The sequence below is a fragment of the Myotis myotis genome, unplaced genomic scaffold (genome assembly GCF_014108235.1).
Source record: "Myotis myotis isolate mMyoMyo1 unplaced genomic scaffold, mMyoMyo1.p scaffold_m19_p_1, whole genome shotgun sequence".
Taxonomy (NCBI): Eukaryota; Metazoa; Chordata; class Mammalia; order Chiroptera; family Vespertilionidae; genus Myotis; species Myotis myotis.
In genome coordinates this window covers 218,630,881-218,649,536 of record NW_023416313.1, presented here as the reverse complement: position 1 = coordinate 218,649,536, position 18,656 = coordinate 218,630,881, and the positions used below count along the sequence as shown (strand labels likewise).

The 18,656-nt window shown below is 60.2% G+C and overlaps 2 protein-coding genes and 1 pseudogene across 2 annotated transcripts in view; 1 reads left to right on the top strand and 2 right to left on the bottom strand.

The window, feature by feature from the left end:
* The window catches only part of DYNC1H1 (dynein cytoplasmic 1 heavy chain 1), a 69,831-nt gene extending 57,694 nt beyond the window's left edge, over positions 1-12,137 (top strand). Inside the window, exons 52-78 of the mRNA XM_036316656.1 lie at positions 111-306; positions 713-830; positions 917-1,132; positions 1,668-1,880; positions 1,984-2,111; positions 3,637-3,790; positions 4,264-4,410; positions 4,502-4,652; positions 4,787-5,040; positions 5,118-5,252; positions 5,339-5,433; positions 5,543-5,717; positions 5,867-5,942; positions 6,474-6,634; positions 6,725-6,836; positions 6,926-6,986; positions 7,071-7,194; positions 7,298-7,411; positions 8,203-8,373; positions 8,551-8,768; positions 8,855-8,958; positions 9,533-9,744; positions 10,197-10,350; positions 10,886-11,028; positions 11,145-11,313; positions 11,447-11,574; positions 11,774-12,137. Coding sequence (XP_036172549.1) covers positions 111-306; positions 713-830; positions 917-1,132; positions 1,668-1,880; positions 1,984-2,111; positions 3,637-3,790; positions 4,264-4,410; positions 4,502-4,652; positions 4,787-5,040; positions 5,118-5,252; positions 5,339-5,433; positions 5,543-5,717; positions 5,867-5,942; positions 6,474-6,634; positions 6,725-6,836; positions 6,926-6,986; positions 7,071-7,194; positions 7,298-7,411; positions 8,203-8,373; positions 8,551-8,768; positions 8,855-8,958; positions 9,533-9,744; positions 10,197-10,350; positions 10,886-11,028; positions 11,145-11,313; positions 11,447-11,574; positions 11,774-11,902 — 4,058 coding nt within the window. The 3' untranslated portion in view covers positions 11,903-12,137. The remainder of the gene's footprint in view (positions 1-110; positions 307-712; positions 831-916; positions 1,133-1,667; positions 1,881-1,983; positions 2,112-3,636; positions 3,791-4,263; positions 4,411-4,501; positions 4,653-4,786; positions 5,041-5,117; positions 5,253-5,338; positions 5,434-5,542; positions 5,718-5,866; positions 5,943-6,473; positions 6,635-6,724; positions 6,837-6,925; positions 6,987-7,070; positions 7,195-7,297; positions 7,412-8,202; positions 8,374-8,550; positions 8,769-8,854; positions 8,959-9,532; positions 9,745-10,196; positions 10,351-10,885; positions 11,029-11,144; positions 11,314-11,446; positions 11,575-11,773) is intronic.
* A 1,818-nt stretch (positions 12,138-13,955) lies between these two features.
* On the bottom strand, positions 13,956-17,725 carry LOC118664899. The gene is made up of 3 exons (XM_036325608.1): positions 17,140-17,725; positions 15,982-16,032; positions 13,956-14,399 (listed from the first exon to the last, which is right to left on the bottom strand). Exons 1-3 carry the CDS (start codon positions 17,248-17,250, stop codon positions 13,956-13,958), a joined length of 606 nt encoding a protein of 201 aa, XP_036181501.1. The 5' UTR covers positions 17,251-17,725.
* Positions 17,726-17,805: 80 nt separating this feature from the next.
* Positions 17,806-17,924, bottom strand: LOC118661566 (annotated as a pseudogene).
* Between the last annotated feature and the right edge of the window lie 732 nt (positions 17,925-18,656).

The window sequence follows — 18,656 nt, the reverse complement described above, 5'->3', positions numbered from 1 at the left end:
AGCAGTTGTCCTGTTCCGATTGGAGTCAAAGTGTCAGGCTGTGGTGTGCTCCCTTCTCACTGCCATGCTCTCTTCTCCCCCCAAACCTCTTCCGCCTCCACTGCTCTCAGCTGTGAAGTCCATCAAGAAGCAGCACCTGGTGGAGGTGCGGTCCATGGCCAACCCCCCTGCCGCTGTGAAGCTGGCGCTCGAGTCCATCTGTCTGCTGCTGGGCGAGAGCACCACGGACTGGAAGCAGATCCGCTCCATCATCATGCGGGAGAACTTCATCCCCACCATCGTGAACTTCTCTGCCGAGGAGATCAGGTGAGCGGGGCGGGGGCCGGCGGGGACTGCAGGTGTCGAGGTGGTGGTTGCTCTGGCGCAAGTTGTGTTAGTCACAGAGATGCCTTTCCAGGCCACTCCCCCCCACACCCCCGCCCCCCAGGAGTCAGGTTTTTCCCACGTTCCTGCGGGCTTTTCTGGTCCCTTCACCCCTGCGAGCCAAGCCTGAGCTACAGAGCTGGCCCCAGCCTGTCTCCTGTCAGGGAGGTGAGAGGCCGAAGGTTAGAGTCCTCAGCAGCTGCGTCCACTGTCACCTAGAATAGGGTCGGAGTGGCCGGTCCTCCGTGGTCACTGGGCAGCAGATGGGAACTGGCCTCCCATTGGATTTCCTAAAAGCTCTGCTTCACTTGCCTGGCACGTACTTAGAAACACGCCTCCTCTGTTGCAGTGATGCCATAAGGGAGAAGATGAAGAAAAACTACATGTCCAACCCAAGCTACAACTATGAAATTGTGAACCGGGCTTCCCTGGCCTGCGGGCCGATGGTGAAGTGGGCCATCGCACAGGTAAGGAGCCCAGAGCCCAGGAGCCCCGTGCGCAGCGACCTCCTGTGCAGTCGCTTGTGAGTAAGAGTTCCGTCCGCCCTCCTCAGCTCAACTACGCAGACATGCTGAAGCGCGTGGAGCCTCTGCGCAACGAGCTGCAGAAGCTGGAGGACGACGCCAAGGACAACCAGCAGAAGGCCAACGAGGTGGAGCAGATGATCCGGGACCTGGAGGCCAGCATCGCCCGCTACAAGGAGGAGTACGCGGTGCTCATCTCCGAGGCCCAGGCCATCAAAGCAGACCTGGCCGCCGTTGAGGCGAAAGTAAGTCCTTGGGGACCCGCGATCTTTCTGCCCACCTCCGGATTCTGTCTCGGCGTCAACACCCATGACACGTGCTGCACGCACCACCTTTGTCTCAGCGAGTTAGCGCTGTCATGGCTGAGAGGGTGCTGGGACTCTGAGTGGCATTTAGGGAGATGCCCCTGGGCGGGCTAAAACCAGTGTGCCTCCCCCCCCCCCCCCCCCCCCCAGCTCCAAACCTGTTTGTTCTCCAGTCAACAAGGGCCTCCTTGTCAGGGCCTCCCATCCACTGTGTCCCCATCATTGCTCACACCCGCCCTCTGAGTCCTCAGAATACTCTAATCTCTGCCCCCGCATCTTCCCTGCAGGCCAGCCCTTTCCTACTGTCCCTTCCACTGTCCTTCTTCCTGCCCCGTCTCTGCTCACGCACAGGCTCACACACCGTCTCCTTCGGGCTGTGACCTGGAGCCTGCTTGTATTCCCAGCCCGCCCCAGCCTGCACACTGTGGGGAGCGGTGTGCACTGCCCTGTGTAGACCCTGCTGCTTGTCCTCTAGGTGAACCGGAGCACTGCCCTTCTGAAGAGCCTGTCTGCTGAACGCGAACGATGGGAAAAAACAAGCGAAACCTTCAAAAACCAGATGTCGACCATCGCTGGGGACTGTCTCCTGTCGGCGGCGTTCATTGCTTACGCGGGTTACTTCGACCAGCAGATGCGGCAGAACCTGTTCACCACGTGGTCCCACCACCTGCAGCAGGCCAATATCCAGGTACAGCCCCGGGAGCTTCCTGGGGGGCGAGCCTGACCGGGTCCAGGAAACAGGGCCCGCCCAGCAGGGTGCAGCGAGGAGCGCTAACCGCCCTGCCCCTCAGTTCCGCACAGACATCGCCAGGACGGAGTACCTTTCCAATGCTGACGAGCGCCTCCGCTGGCAGGCCAGCTCCTTACCTGCCGACGACCTGTGCACAGAAAACGCCATCATGCTCAAACGCTTCAACAGGTATGCGGGTTGCGAGGCGGTGTGCAGGCCCCAGTTCCAGCCCTCCTCCTCCGTGGGCAGGCCGTGCTGACCCGTCTGTGCTCCCCTCCGATGGCGGGGGCACGTCCTTCTGTTCGGTCTCGGCGTCTGCCTCGCTCTGCAGTGACTGTTTCTGCTCTGACCCGATGAAACTGAATGGCCGGGTTGTGCCGGGTGGACATTGAACAGACCAGACCCTCTTCTGAAATGTTGGAACTGAAACTACTCAGCTTGCAGTAGAGTCACAGGAGAAATGGCTGCCAGAGTGAGACATGGACCGTGACTCCACGAAGGTGGGCTAGACCCTGCCGGTCACAGAGCTCTCAGGCGCGGTCCTCGGCGGCTGCTCTCGCACCCGGTGGTGTCCTTGCTGTTTTCTTTAAAGATTTTTAAAATTGATTTTTAGTGAGAGAGAGGAGGAGGGAGAAACATCAACGTGAGGAGCTAAACATCTATCGAGTCTGCAACCCGGAATCAACTGGCACCCTTTTGTTGTGCGGGACACCGCCCAACTGAGCCACACCGGCCCGGGTGGTTTTTTTTAAAACCTTATCCTCAGGTTTATTTTTAACCTCATCTGGATGTGTTAGACCTGTGAGCCCTTGCTGTGTGCCATTGGTCCAGGGACACAGACGATGAGACTCTGCCAGTGTTGTTGGAGTTCAGGAGCAAACCCTCAGGTCCCATGAGCATCTCGGATGTTGCCCCATCTGTGGGGTGTGGAGCTGGATCTGCTCATGGAAAGCACACACACTTCTAAGTGTTGACTCGATAGCTGGCACGTGGGGCCAGAGTGCGCCAGCGGAAGGTGGGGTGCCGTGGGTGCCCTTGTTAGGCCCATGCACGGGGAGGCCGGGGATCTTCGCCAGCCCGCTGTCCACACAGAGCCGTGCACGCACCAAGGGGGCTCCGGCAGACGGGGTGAGGCCAGGTGCTGAGCAGGGGGGTGCGCTTCCCCTCGGACACACGTCTATAAACGCCTAATCTTCACACAGACCAACCAGAAACTGGGGCTACAGGAGGATTCTTCTCACTTTTGTAGCTTCTAAACTTTATAGAAGCATATGTGTGTGTATATTACGTTTTAAACTTTGTCTTAATTGGCTGTGCGACCCTGAACAGATTTTAGCCTCTTCGTTCCTCCTCTATAAAGCGGGTGTGAGAACATGCCTCATGGGATTATGGCCGACAGGTGCAGCCGTAGCACTGATGCCCTACCCACAAAGGGCCGTGACTGACGCCCTACCCACAAAGGGCCGTGACTGATGCCCTACCCAAAGGGCCAGTCATTCTGGCCGTGTGCTCGGCCGAGAGAGGGTGTAACTGCAGCCCCGCTCAGCATCTGTCCGGTCACCGTGGTCATTAGTATCTGGAAACCACACCTGAGCGGCAGTAGCCTCTCCGCCTGCCTTGTCTGGCTCGGCCCCCCGCGCCCCCCCCCCCCGCCCCCCGCCATGTTCTTGCCTTCCTGTTGCCTTCCCCGACGGCTCCTCCACCTCGTCCTCAGGTACCCGCTGATCATCGACCCCTCGGGACAGGCCACGGAGTTCATCATGAACGAGTACAAGGACCGCAAGATCACGCGGACCAGCTTCCTGGACGACGCCTTCAGGAAGAACCTGGAGAGTGCGCTGCGGTTCGGGAACCCGCTGCTGGTCCAGGTCTGTGGCCTCTGAGCTCTTCACATCCTGCTTCCGAGAGTGAAGTCCTGTTAGGAGACGTTCAGTTGTTTCAAACACAGAAAGTCCGTGTGAAAGACACCTGACTGACGTGGTACAAAGGGGCAGATGGTGAGCTTTGTGAGCCTTCCTGTGGCAGAGCAGGAAAAGCTTAGAGAGTGTCCTGTTAGAAAACAGACCCAACAAAAGCAGGGCTTGCACGTAGATGCCCCTTAGCTGGTCCCGTCCCCTGGCAGTGACGGAGATGCCCGGCCGTCGTGGGCACGTCTGGCTAACGTGACTAAGGGACGGAGTCTTTTTAAAGCAGCCGCTGCGGCTCTGGCTCCGTGTTGCCGGTGCCGGTCTGAACGGCTGGTGCGCTGGGAAGGTGTGCTCACCAGAGCAGGACGTCTGTCGAGGCACCCTCACCTGGTGCACACAGTACTCACCCTGGCCATCTCCACCTGTGTCTGCAGGACGTGGAAAGCTACGACCCGGTGTTGAATCCGGTGCTGAACCGCGAGGTGCGGCGCACGGGAGGGAGAGTGCTGATCACCCTCGGGGACCAGGACATTGACCTGTCCCCCTCCTTCGTCATCTTCCTGTCCACCCGCGACCCAACCGTAAGGAGCGAGGCCCTTCCCGTAGGCACATGGCATAGTGGGGTCGAGGCTGACGCATCAAAGCAGACGGTCCCGTTACCCCTTCCGGCAGGTGGAGTTCCCTCCAGACCTCTGCTCCCGGGTCACCTTCGTCAACTTCACTGTCACCCGCAGCAGTTTACAAAGCCAGTGTCTCAATGAGGTGCTCAAAGCAGAAAGACCTGACGTGGACGAGAAACGCTCCGACCTTCTTAAGCTCCAAGGTACGTTCCTGGGTGGGGCTGGGGATACGGGGGCTGGGCTTCGAGGGGCTGATGTTTCGGGCGGGCGCCGGGCTCTCAGAGCGCATCCCTTAGCCAGGGAGCGCTGCCGCAGACCTCACTGTCGGTTGTTCCAGGGGAGTTCCAGCTCCGCCTGCGGCAGCTGGAGAAGTCCCTGCTGCAGGCGCTCAACGAGGTGAAGGGGCGCATCCTGGACGACGACACCATCATCACGACGCTGGAGAACCTCAAGCGGGAGGCCGCCGAGGTGACACGCAAGGTCGAGGAGACCGACATCGTGATGCAGGAGGTGGAGACGGTGTCCCAGCAGTACCTGCCGCTGTCCACCGCCTGCAGCAGCATCTACTTCACCATGGAGTCCCTGAAGCAGGTGACCCCGCAGGGGCCGCGGCCGGGTGAGGGCACGCGGTGCGGGTGGGTGCTGACGGCCCGTCGCCTCCTCGGCAGATACACTTCCTGTACCAGTACTCGCTGCAGTTCTTCCTGGACATCTACCACAACGTCCTGTACGAGAACCCCAACCTGAAGGGCATCACCGACCACACGCAGCGCCTCTCCATCATCACCAAGGACCTCTTCCAGGTGCGGCCGCTTGCTGTCGGGCGGGGCGGGGCAGGGCGGGCAGCGGGGCTCCTCGGAGCAGCGGCATTTCCTGCTTTGGCCCCCAGGTGGCGTTCAACCGGGTGGCCAGGGGCATGCTGCACCAGGACCACATCACCTTCGCCATGCTGCTGGCCAGGATCAAGCTGAAGGGCACCCTCGGGTAAGGCGGCGCCGGCCCACTCCATCCTGGGCGGGCACTGTCCTGTCAGTCATGCGGCTCTCGGTGACAGGGGCATCTAAGACACCTACTAGCCCACCACCCTTTGCAGGGAGCCCACCTACGATGCGGAGTTCCAGCACTTCCTGCGAGGGAAGGAGATCGTGCTGACGGCCGGCTCCACGCCCACCATCCAGGGCCTGACTGTGGAGCAGGCGGAAGCCGTCGTGAGGCTGAGCTGCCTCCCTGCGTTCAGAGACCTGATCGCCAAGGTTCAGGCCGACGAGGTGGGTGCTGACGTTCCTCGCACCGGGAAACGCACCGGGAGTGTGTGGTGCACACCAGAGCCTCCTGCTTATGCGCCTGTGGTACCAGGGCCACTGTGCCCACAAGCATGGGCTCTGCTCGCAGTGACGCTCCCACTGTGTCTCCACAGCAATTTGGCATCTGGCTGGACAGCAGCTCCCCCGAGCAGACGGTGCCCTACCTCTGGAGTGAAGAGAGTCCCGCAAGTGAGCCCCGTCAGGCCCTGTCACCCCCTCCTGGGCTTCGCAGCCCCTGTTCCCGAGAGCAGTGTCTGTGCTGAAGCTTTAGGAGTTGGCTTAGCAGTGGGAGAGCAACCCTTGCTCATGCCTGTCCCCTCTCATGCTTCAGGACCCAACGAGAAATGATGCCCAGCATGGAGGGGAGATGGGCTGTTACTGTGTGTGTGGCCAGCCAGGCCCCTAGAGGCACGGGGAGGGCTGGTGATGACTGCCTTGCTCTGTAGACAGAGGATTCAGGGCTCTATCTACACAGTGAGCAGGTACAGTGGGTCATTTAAAATCCTAAGTGCCCAGTGCCCTTGAAGGTGTCCTCCTGTGTCCAGGGGCTCACTGAGGACCAGGACGGGGCAGTTCTCCCGGGCAAAGAGGACCAGAGGCAGTGTCGCGACTTCTGAGGGGCCGTTTGCTGATTAGAGACTCCTCCCGAAAAAGTCCAGGCTGGGGGTCAGCTCAGTCAGTGCTGTCACCAACTCCCACCCTCGCACGGCCTCGTTTCAGCGCCCATCGGGCAAGCCATCCACCGCCTGCTCCTGATCCAGGCTTTCCGCCCTGACCGCCTGCTGGCCATGGCCCACGTGTTTGTCTCCACAAACCTCGGAGAGTCCTTCATGTCCATCATGGAGCAGCCGCTCGACCTGACGCACATCGTGGACACAGAGGTGGGCCTCATCGCAGGGCTCTCCTCGCTCCACACGGGGCCACGCTGTCCGCTGGGCACCCAGGCTGAATCCCGACTTCTTCATCTGCAGGTAAAGCCGAACACGCCTGTCCTCATGTGCTCCGTGCCTGGTTATGATGCCAGCGGGCACGTGGAAGACCTGGCGGCTGAGCAGAACACGCAGATCACATCCATCGCGATCGGTAAGGGGGCGGGGGCCTGGTCACGTTCTGGGGGGAAGCCCCCGCGCTCCCGCCTGCGGCCTGCGTGCTGACTCAGCTTCTGGCCCCAGGCTCAGCAGAAGGCTTCAACCAAGCGGACAAGGCCATCAACACGGCGGTGAAGTCGGGCAGGTAGGCCTGTTGTGCTTGCTCAGGACGCCTGGCTCCCAGGGGCCGACAGGAGACTGAGCGTGGCGGCTCTCGCTGTGCCTGCAGGTGGGTGATGCTGAAGAACGTGCACCTGGCCCCGGGGTGGCTGATGCAGCTCGAGAAGAAGCTGCACTCCCTGCAGCCGCACGCCTGCTTCCGGCTCTTCCTCACCATGGAGATCAACCCCAAGGTGGGCGCCGGGGGAGACTGGCGGACATCCCTGCCCGGGGGGGTGTGGGCACCTGAGCCACAGCGCCCAGCACACCAGAGCGGTGACAGGCCCTTCTCCTCAGGTGCCCGTGAACCTGCTCCGAGCCGGCCGCATCTTCGTGTTTGAGCCGCCCCCAGGGGTGAAGGCCAACATGCTGAGGACGTTCAGCAGCATCCCCGTTGCACGTATATGCAAGGTGAGGCCGCATTGGTCCGTCTTAGCAAAGGCAGGCCCGTCGCCGCCTTCAGGCGCCGCCTCCCTGCTCCCCAGAAACCCAGAAGGGCCCGTCCGCAGGTGGTTCCCTAACTGCAGGCAATTCACATGCGGTAAAAGGTTAAAGGTACATGTACTCGTGTGGGGGCAGGGCTCTGACACACCCACGGCAGTCCTGGAACCCATTTGTATCCCAGATGCTGGGGAATCCATTGCTCCCGTCATGGGCGCCCCGAGGGGTGGGCCGGAGGAGGGGCATTCTTCATGCTGCAGTTGACCTGGAACAGTGACCTCTGCAGCCAAAAATCCATGGTCACTTGACTCCCCGAAAACCTCTGCAGTCAGTGTCTGGGTTGGGGCCAGGATTCCGGTGGATACCAAGTCCCATGCTGCTCACGTCCCCTATGCAAATGGTGCAGAACAAGGCATGTCGTCAGCCCTCCACCTCTGGGGGGGCAAAGCCCAGCAATAGGAAGAGCTGACTGTCTATTGAAAACAAGTCCACGTGTATGTCGACCGTGCAGTCCAAGCCCATGTAGTTGGAGGCCAGCTGTGTTTCATGTTGTGCCAGGACGCACCGTCCGCATCACTTGGCTGAATCACCTACCTCAGCAGTGTCACTAACCACCCTCTCGTTTGTGTTCACCTGCCGCCCAGTGAGCCCTGCAGCTCACGGTGGTTCTAAGCCTCGATGCCCACGAGGATCGGCACTGTTTTCCTAGACCGAAAGGGCTGCTCTCTGGTGACCCGTCCTCGGTAACTTTCCTCTTGTAGTCTCCCAACGAGCGTGCGCGCTTGTACTTCCTGCTGGCCTGGTTCCACGCCATCATCCAGGAACGCTTACGGTATGCTCCCCTGGGCTGGTCAAAGAAGTACGAGTTCGGGGAGTCGGACCTGCGGTCGGCCTGCGACACCGTGGACACGTGGCTGGACGACACGGCAAAGGCAAGTGTGGGCTGTGCCTGGTCAGAGGGAGGGGAAGCCTAGAAACATTCCCGGTTGTGAGGGCAGCTTAGAAACCAGCGGGCAGCGCGAACGATCTGCTAGGTGTGTGTGAGGGAGGACCCTGCAGATGGGCCCAGGGCGTTCCCACCCCCTACTGACCGGCCTTTGCTCGCCCAGGGGCGGCAGAACATCTCGCCGGATAAGATCCCCTGGTCCGCACTGAAGACCTTGATGGCCCAGTCCATCTACGGCGGGCGCGTGGACAACGAGTTTGACCAGCGTCTGCTCAACACCTTCCTGGAGCGCCTGTTCACCACGAAGAGTTTCGACAGCGAGTTCAAGCTGGCCTGCAAGGTCGACGGGCACAAGGACATCCAAATGCCGGACGGCATCAGGTACGGCCGCACCCTGCCCGTGCGGTTGGGACGCCAGGCACTTTCCCGTCGCGCGTGACGGCACGTCCCCTGTGTTGGTTTTCCAGGCGAGAGGAGTTCGTGCAGTGGGTGGAGCTGCTCCCCGACACCCAGACACCCTCCTGGCTGGGCCTGCCCAACAACGCCGAGAGAGTCCTCCTCACCACCCAGGGTGAGTGCCCGGTCCCCTCAGGCCGCCCACGCCTGCTCCGGGGCAGCGACTTCACCCCGGCAGAGTCCTGCAGCTCAGGCGGGGCTGGGAGGCTGTGTCTGTGCAAGTGAGGGGGTCAGTCCACACTCAGAAAGCATTTCAGCTTGTCGTCTGAGAGTTGGCAGTACCCGGTACTGAGGGATGTTTTAAACCATCGGTCTCTTACTGGAATGTTTTTAGAATTTTTTCACTTGCCAGATGCTTTCCCAATAAGCATCTGATCCAGTGGTTTTCAAAGTGTGGTCCCCAGACCAGCATGGGCCTCGCCTGCACATTCTTAGAAAGGCAGGTTCTCAGGCCCACCCCACACCCCCGGGCTCAGAACTGGCTGCTGGGGGCCAGCCATCTGTTTGGGGGAGGGGGGTTGGCTTGTAATTTCTAGAGAGAGAAGGAGAAACATCGATGTGGGAGTGCGACGTGGGTGGGCTGCCTCCTGCACGCCTGTGGGTAACACTCTGGCCTCACATGAAGTCCTTTCTTCCTCTGCTCTCCCTGTTGCCTCGCTGCCCCCTCCGCTGCTGGGACTGTGGCCCAGGCGTGGACATGATCAGCAAGATGCTAAAGATGCAGATGCTGGAGGACGAGGACGACCTGGCCTACGCGGAGACCGAGAAGAAGGCGCGGGCGGACTCCACGTCCGACGGGCGCCCCGCCTGGATGAGGACGCTGCACACCACCGCCTCCAACTGGCTGCACCTCATTCCCCAGACGCTGAGCCATCTCAAGCGAACAGTGGACAACATCAAGGTGGCCGGCGGGAGGGGCGGGGCCACCCGAGTCCAGGGGCTCGAGACTCTCTTAGCCAGTGGCCGGCGGGAGGGGCGGGGCCACCCGAGTCCAGGGGCTCGAGACGCTCTTAGCCAGTGGCCGGCGGGAGGGGCAGGGCCACCCGAGTCCAGGGGCTCGAGATGCTCTTAGCCAGGTGGCTGGTGGCAGACTGTGCTCAGTGCTGTCCCAGAGGCACTCGCCCAAGCCAGACGGGAGGCTGCCTCACTACACGGCGAGTCCCGAAGGCTGTCCATCTCCCAGGAGCTGGGGACCCTGTCAGGTCCTACCAGCATCATGGAGGTCGGGCCCAGATCGTGCTCGGGCAGCTGTGGGCACCTGCACGGTGCTGGGGTCCTGGGGCTGGTTACTGGGGAGACGGCCTCTTCTAAACCCTCTTCCCTTCGCTCTGCCTTCGGTGCGAACCACCTTAGGACCCTTTGTTCCGATTCTTCGAGAGGGAAGTGAAGATGGGCGCCAAGTTGCTGCAGGATGTCCGCCAGGATCTCGCTGACGTCGTCCAAGTGTGCGAAGGGAAGAAGAAGCAGACCAACTACCTGCGCACGCTCATCAACGAGCTGGTGAAAGGTGTGCCCGGGGGCTGGGCGTCGGCCTCTGTGCTCAGAGCGTCGGCAGGTCCGCTAGGTCTCGCACCCCGTCCTCTGCTCCAGCTTCTCTGGCTGCTGGGCCCCTCACTCGGGCAGCCTTAGAAAGGAAAGCCAAAGGCATTTGTTTTCCTTTTATGTTGGTCCGTCGAACAGGAACTAAAAGCTTTATGCAACTTCTGCAGTATGTAGGGGGCGGGGGCACCGCAGGTGCAAGGACGCAGGGCAGCCCAGGTGTCGCCCAGCAACCCCAGGAGCCCGCATCATCAGAGGCCTCCAGGCAGAGCTGTGAGTGAGAGGTTGAGGCTGTGGTGTCAGGTCCTCCAGACACGCACCCTCGGGTGCACTGAGCTGCTGTAGGGCAGGCGGAGCCCCAGCCACGCACATGCGGTGCCGCTGGGGGGAGGGGGCAGAGTGTGCCTCTGGACACACTCGGGACCCAGGTGAGTGCCAGCAGGTTGGCCCAGTCTGCTGGGGGATTGTGGGAACTGATGCCGGCAGCCTGGGTCTCCCTGCAGGGATCTTGCCGCGCAGCTGGTCCCACTACACGGTACCTGCGGGCATGACCGTCATCCAGTGGGTGTCTGACTTCAGCGAGAGGATCAAACAGCTGCAGAATATTTCTCTGGCAGCTGCGTCTGGCGGCGCCAAGGAGCTGAAGGTGGTGATGGCGCTCCTGCGCGGGCTGGGGGAGGGGGCGGCGGGCAAGCAGAGGCCCAGCTCTGACCTGGGAGGACGCAGGGGCGTGCTCCTCACCGGGGCTGCTTCTCCCCACAGAACATCCACGTGTGTCTGGGCGGCCTGTTTGTGCCCGAGGCGTATATCACCGCCACGAGGCAGTACGTGGCCCAGGCCAACAGCTGGTCGCTGGAGGAGCTCTGCCTGGAGGTCAATGTCACCACTTCGCAGAACACCACCCTGGACGCCTGCAGCTTTGGGGTCACAGGTGAGTTGGAGGGTGTGGACCCAGCCTCCGTGTCGCCCCCAGACGTGTGGAAGGAGGTCAGAGGGCCAGGAGCTTGAGCTGGGCCGCGGGTTCCCGGGCTGTCCCCACTCTTAATGGCTGGTCCTTCCTCCAGGTCTGAAGCTGCAGGGGGCCATGTGCAGCAACAACAAGCTCTCGCTCTCCAACGCCATCTCCACGGTCCTGCCTCTCACACAGCTGCGCTGGGTCAAGCAGACAAACGCGGAGAAGAAGGCTAATGTGGTAGGTGGCGCCTCCTGGCCTCTGCGGTCGGGGAGACACGACCCCGTAACCAGAGCGAGGTCACCTCCCCTATCCACCCGGAGCGGGACCCGCCCCTGGTCCACAGTCCAGGAGCCCCACTTCCCTCAGGAAGGCCCTCGGCGCCTTCGCCGCCCCCTCCCTCTCCCTCCGCCAGCACTGACCCCGCCTTTCCTCGCAGGTGACCTTACCTGTCTACCTGAACTTCACCCGGGCAGACCTCATCTTCACGGTGGACTTTGAAATCGCCACCAAGGAAGACCCTCGCAGCTTCTACGAGCGTGGGGTCGCCGTCCTGTGCACGGAGTGAACGACGTTTCCCAGCTCCCCGTCTGTAGGGGACGATGCAATATTTAACACGGACTCATTCTCATTCTTAAACCTTCGAAAGGCATGCGCTTGTCGGAGCCAGGTCGTCGGTTTGAGGCTGGAGGAGCGTGAGGACGGACGGTCAGGACTGGTGGGAGGTGAGGTGGACGGGCCCAGGCACGTGTTTTGAGGGTCGATGGCATGGCTTGTTTTATTAAATAAAACACTAAGCATGACCCGGCTCCCGCCTCCTCTGTCTCAGCACCGCCTCGGGCACTGAGCTCTGCTGCGGCTGCTGAATTACAGGCCTGGGTAGGAACCCCTCGGGACACCGAGCAGCCAGGTGTCCTGGATCAATAACCGATACCTGAGCCCGGCCAGCATGGCTCAGTGGTTGAGATCAACCTATGAACCAGGAGGTCACGGTCAGGGCACACGCCCAGGTTGTGGGCTTGATCACCAGTGTGGGGCATGCAGGGGGCAGCCGATCAATGATTTCCTCTCCCTTCCTCTCTGAAGTCAATAAAAATAAATAACCGATACCTTAGCTTGTGCAGCCCCTCGTGGAGGAGCAGGTGCTGAGGCGCTCGTCCGGCTCTGCCACCCGTCCTGTCTCCTCCCAGCGTCTCATTCCCGCAGATCCTAGGGGGCGGCAGCTGGCAGTCTGAGTGCTGCTCCTGTTCAGGGGGACGTGAGGGCAGCGTAGGGGGTGTGGCCTCCCTTCTGGAACAGGCTCTGACCTTCCGGTCCCTCCAAGAGTTCCCAGGGTTGAGTGGGGAGGTCCCAGCAGAGTGAGGGTCCCGATCCTCCAGCCCGCCCCACGTCACCCCACTTACGGGCGAGGGTCCCAAGCACAGAAGCTGATGTGGCGCCAGGTGAGGGTCCAGAACAGGAGAGGAACTCGCCGTGATCCGGAGGCCCCGCGGGAGGGAGCGCAGAGCAGCTCCCCACAGGGCGGAGGACTTGGCTGCAGCAACTCAGCTGCCGGCCACCCAGCCACCCCTGAGACACCATCCCCGCCTCAGCCTGGGGCCGTCCCGCAGGTCCAGGGTCCCAGATCCCCGCTGAGGACTGCCCAGGAGGAGTGCCCAAGCACCCACGGCCTCCCAACCCCACGCCCGAGGTGACACCACCAGGGCAGGGCCTCCTCCAGCCTTGCCCCACCCAGCCCCTCGCTGACTCAGGACCTAATCTCTGGGACCACCACAGGCCCTGACCCTGGAGGGTCCAGCTGGACAGTGGCCACAGCCCTACCTGTTCTCACTGGCTGAGCTGGCAGAAGGGGGACCTGAGGGGCCAGGGGGCACATGACAGCACCCGCCCGAGGAGCAGCTCCACCACACAGGCCACCAGCCCAGGCTGCCCTAGAGAAGCGACTCCCAGGGCCCAGGCGCCAAAGGACACGCAGCCCTGTCCTCGGGGGACCCTTTATTGGCACTGGGAACAGCGTGGTCCCGGGGCTGCGGGCAGTGGCCGGCAGAGGGCTCGGAGGGGGCGCGGAGGGCGTGCGGTCGTTGCCTGTGAGGAAGGAAACACTGTCAATCGGGGAAGCACGAGAGCTGCCGCCCTGCTGTGTTCAGATGTCACTGCCTTGGGCCCATGCTCGCCCCAATGAGCCGGCGAATGAGCCAAAGCCGGCCCTCAGCCGGGCTGGGCGGCTCAGCGGTTGAGCCTCGACCTAGGAACCCAGAGGCCATGATTCGATTCCCAGTCAGGGCACATGCCCAGGTTGCAGGCTCGATCCCCAGTAGGAAGTGTGTGGGAGGCAGCCGATCAAGGATTCTCTCTCATCATTCATGTTGCTTTCTCTCTCTCTCTCCCCCTCTCCCTTCCTCTCTGAAGTCAATCAAAATACACTTTTTAAATGTTTGCCAAAAAAATAAAAATTAAAAAAGCCATCAGCTCAGATGTCCCTGGAGCGGCACAGGTGAGACAGCAGAATGAGATGGGGCTGTGTTGCTCCTCCAACAGCGGGAGCTCCGCCCGGGTCCCGCCCACCCCTGCCCCCCCCAGCCCCAGCCCCCCTCTGCCCTCCCGCCCCCGCTCACCTGGGTCTAGGCCGCGTATTGCTTCCTCCTCTTCCTCTTCTCGGGCTCCGACAGCAGAAGCTCCAGTTTCCTCTTGGACAGTGAGAGCTTGGGCGCCTTGTCCTTCTCACTCGCGAGTCTGGGTGGCGGCCGTGACACTCTGGCCCTGCCCTGCAGGCGCCGGCCAGTCTCGGGGGGCTCCCCGGCAGGGAGGAGGGGCCCCCCGTCTTCCTCCGTCATTTCTGCGGGCTGCATGTCCACGTCGTTGTCCCCCAGGGGCGCGGGAGCCCCGCCGGTGGCCTTCACGGCTGGGCCTTCTGACGAGAGGGGGTCTCGGGAGTGGACGTCTGGGCTCCCGGAGGTGGGTGTGTGCGCAGGCCCGTGGCCGGTCACGTCCCCTGGAGAACAGTCCTTGAAGCCACAGGCCAGGTGGGCGGGGGTGTCCTCCAAACCCGCGTGAGGATCTAAAAACTGACGCCAAAGCCCCTGAGCCCCTCCCAGCAGCGGGCCGGTGCAGCTCCTGGTCTACGGCCATGCTTCCCTCACCTATGCCGGCAAAGTTGGCGTGGCCTGCCTCCCAAACAGATCCTTTAACCTGCCTCAGTCACATGGCACCCAGCGCGCCTGAGGGAGCACCTATGGGGCGCGGCCACAGTGTTATGGCCAGGATCAAGCCTCGGACTAATGAAAGGACAGGGTCCTCTCACTGCCACGTGCTAGTCCCAGCTGGAGGGCAGGGCCCTCCCAGCACCATCATAGCCAACGGCTGTGGTTGTGAGCTTGAACCTATGGTCCGAACACGTGGCCCCACGTGCCTTGGGGTAGAGTTCAGGTGCATGTAGTTGAGTGAGGTTGAAACTCACGAGAATGCTGTAAACAACGTGATCACGCCCCTACTTTGCCTCGTGGCATCTGCTATAAAATAAAGACACGGCTGTGGGCGCTGGCGCTGGCGCTGTCTCCTCATCCGGGAGCAGCGTCCCACCGAGACCCAGCTTTCATTCTCTTATCTGTCTTTCCTTAATCCTTTCACCCCCCCACTCAGTTTACCTTTGGCCGCAACAACCACTGTTGCCGCGGCCCCGGCCAGGCAGAGCCCTGTGATGAAAGCCCTCGTCCAGCGCTGGGTCAGGCCCCTGCTGACTCCGTCCACGGGCCGGCCTACCACCAGGGGGCCTGAGCCCATCCCCTCCCAACATCCCCTCCAAGGCACAGAGTCCCTGGGGCAGGACAAACTCGGCCCTTCCTGCGCCCTGACCAGGCCTGCACAGACCCCCTCGCTGCCCACCGCCCTGGCACAGTGGCTGAGAGAAGCTGAAATGAGCCCTCAGGTCCCACGGCTCCCTATTTTGAAAGGCGCCGTGGTCTGTTGTCCACGCCCCTGGGCAGCACCTGTGAGCCGCAGGGTGAGCCACAGTTCAGGCGCCACCGCCACACCACCCCCGGGGCTGCCACCACGGCCAACGGCTTTGGAGCTTTTTGGACGTCTAGTAGCAGCCCTCCTCACCCCTGACCTTTGGAATTCATTTTAATTGAGAATTTTGAAATTGATGAATTGTAAGCTGACACTTGTCAACTGTCCAGACAAAAATACTTCGAGTCTTTTTTTTCCTTATTTAAAATTTTTTTGAAAGAGTAAAAATAATTTAAATATCAGAATGAAGTTTTTCCTAAAATATGTCACCAGTACCGTGCAGAAAGGGTCTGCAAGCAGGCTGAAGGCTGTTCCCCAGGTCAGCTGGCAAGGCTGGCCCCGGGCTCGCCCTGGGGACTGGGGTTTCAGGACGGCTCCCGCCATCCCCTACATAAGGGGCTGCTGGCGGCCCTGGCCAGGTGGCTCAGCTGGTTAGAGCATCCTGCCAATATGCCAAGGTTGCGGGCTTGGTCCCCGGCCAGGGCACATACAAGTCAACCGATGAATGCATAAACAAGCGGAACAATAAATTGATGTTTTTCTCTCCCCACTTCCTCTCTCTCTCTCTCTCTCTCAAATTAATAAAAAATTAAAATAAATAAAACTTAAGAGTGGCTGCCAGCTCATGGTTGAACGTACCTCTCTCCAGATACCTTCCACGAAGTCCACGTGGTTCTTCCTGTGATTGACCTGGGGAAAAGGGGTTGAACAATCCTTCCAATCAAGGGAAGCAGGCGGCTGCTGAATGTTCAAAGGCAAGAGCACGGGTGCCCACTGCCCGCGCCCATGGTCTCTGCCAGGGGCGGGGACTGGCAAGGAGGAGCCGGAGCAGGGGCAGTAGAGCCCTTAGATCAGGGGTCCTCAAACTTTTTAAACAGGGGGCCAGTTCACTGTCCCTCAGACCGTGGGAGGGCCGGACTATAGTTTAAAAAAAAAAACTATGAACAAATTCCTATGCACACTGCACATATCTTATTTTGAAGTAAAAAAACAAAACGGGAACAAATGTAATATTTGTATTTGCATGTGGCCCGCGGGCCGTAGTTTGAGGACCCCTGCCTTAGAGGTTTGGCTGAGGGACTGAAACGCAAAGCTGGGCCTCCCCGGACCAGGAACCAGAAGCGCAGGAGACAGACCTGGCGGCGACCACCCACCCGCGAGCGCACTGGGAAGAGCAAAAATGTCCCGGGGACCCGCCAGGACAGCTGCACTCCGGGGAGAACCAGGCGTCCACCAACCCTTCCCTGAGGATGCAGACGCTGAGGTCCGGACGCGGCCAGGCCTTGCTCGGCAGACATTCTAGAACCCTCCCCAGCAAACCCAGGCTGCCGGGGAAAGCAACTCTTCCTTTTTCTTTTCTTAATCAAAAGACAGGCTCCCGCCGAAACCGGTTTGGCTCAGTGGATAGAGCGTCGGCCTGCGGACTGAAAGGTCCTATGTTCGATTCCGGTCAAGGGCAGGTACCTGGGTTGTGGGCACATCCCCAGTAGATGTGCAGGAGGCGGCTGATCGATGTTTCTCTCTCATCGATGTTTCTAACTCTCTATCTCTCTCCCTCCTCTCTGTAAAAAATCAATAAAATATATTAAAAAAAAAAAAAGACAGGCTCCCTAAGGACAGGGGATGTGAACACCTGACTCGGGGAAGAGAAAAAGACCTGGAAGGATGACGCCAAGCACCTGTTTCTCAGGCGGCCGGGCCCAGGGCAGGGGTTCCTGGTCTCGGGTACACAGGGTCCCCTCGCCCGCCCCCACCCCCGCCCCATTCCCGGGAGAGGGAAAGGCTGCGGGGAAGCACCTTGAGGCGATGGAGCGCGTTCCTCTGCCTCCGGCGGAGGCCGGCCCTGGTGCTGGTGGCGCTGAACGCGGCCCGGATGCAGCTGGGGCGGCTGGACCTCACACTGGCCATGGCCCGGGCGGAGATGCGCTGTTCACGTCACTGGGAGCACCCGGTGCATGGGGACAGAGCACAGGTCAGGGTCACAAGGTGGGTGAAGCGCTGACCATCACGTCCCTGGGAGCACCCGGTGCATGGGGACAGAGCACAGGTCAGGGTCACAAGGTGGGTGAAGCGCTGACCACACGAAGACGAGGGGACTTTCTGCAAGCAGGAAACCGTCCTGTCTATGGTGGTGGTCGCTCCACGGGGCACATTTGCCAAAGGTCAGAGCCGTGGGCCCAAAGCGTGACCTTCACCGTAAGGTGTACATCAGTCGGACAAATGTAGTTTTCAAAAATTTTCAGTCAAAAGAAAACCCACAGGCAGCTGGTGGCCTGGGAAACGCCACACGCATTAACATGGAAAGTTCTAGAACACTGCAGTGCAGCGGAGGCCACCTTCCAGCCCAAATGGCCTCCCTGCTTTGCTTTAACAGATAAAGAAATGTAAGCCCAGGCTGGGGACTGACTCGGCCAATGTGACATAAACTCACAGCTTTGCCTAGAAAGTTTGAAGTTGTTAAAAAAAAATTTTTTTTTAATATGGAACGCTTGATGAACTTGCGTCACCCTCGCACAGCCGCCATGCTAATCTTCTCTGTATCATTCATATTTTTTTAGTGTATGTGCTACTGAAGCAAGCACAAAAAAACAAAAAACAAAAACAAACAAACAAACACTATACCCCAAAGAACAGAGAGAGCATCCACTCTAAACACACACGCCGCCCGGCCAGCGAGGCTCAGTGGTCGAGCGTCGACCTATGGACCAGGAGGTCGCGGTTCGATTCCCCGTCAGGGCACGTGCCCAGTTGCGGGCTCCATCCCCAGTAGGGGGCGTGCAGGAGGCACTGGATCAATGATTCTCATCACTGATGTTTCTATCTCTGTCCCTTTCCCTTCCTCTCTGAAATTAATAAAAATAAATGAAACAAAACAAAAATAAAATAAAAACAAGCCAAGAGAAGAAGAGACTACCCACCTCTGTGGAGTTTCATGTCACGGTTTCCGCAAGGACCCGGGAGGCTCCGCTAGGCCTGTGGGAAAGTGCCCGTCACTAAAGTGCCCACATGCCCAGGTTGTGGGCTTTCAACCTTTTCCATCTCATGGCACAGAAACTAATAAAATTCTGCGGCACACCAAAAATAGATATATTTTTTGCCGATCTGACAAAAAAAAAGGTATGATTTTGATTCGTTCATACCAGACAGCTATTGATGGGTTGGCTGTTATCATTTTTTTTAACTTGACAATCGAAGGGAAAAGAGGTCAGTGCCCCTGGTACACAGTCAGGCACTGCCTGTTGTAAAAATCCTCCCGGCAGGGGGCCAGGAAGCGGGGTGGGGCAGGGCCCAGGCACACCCCTCCCGTGCTGGGT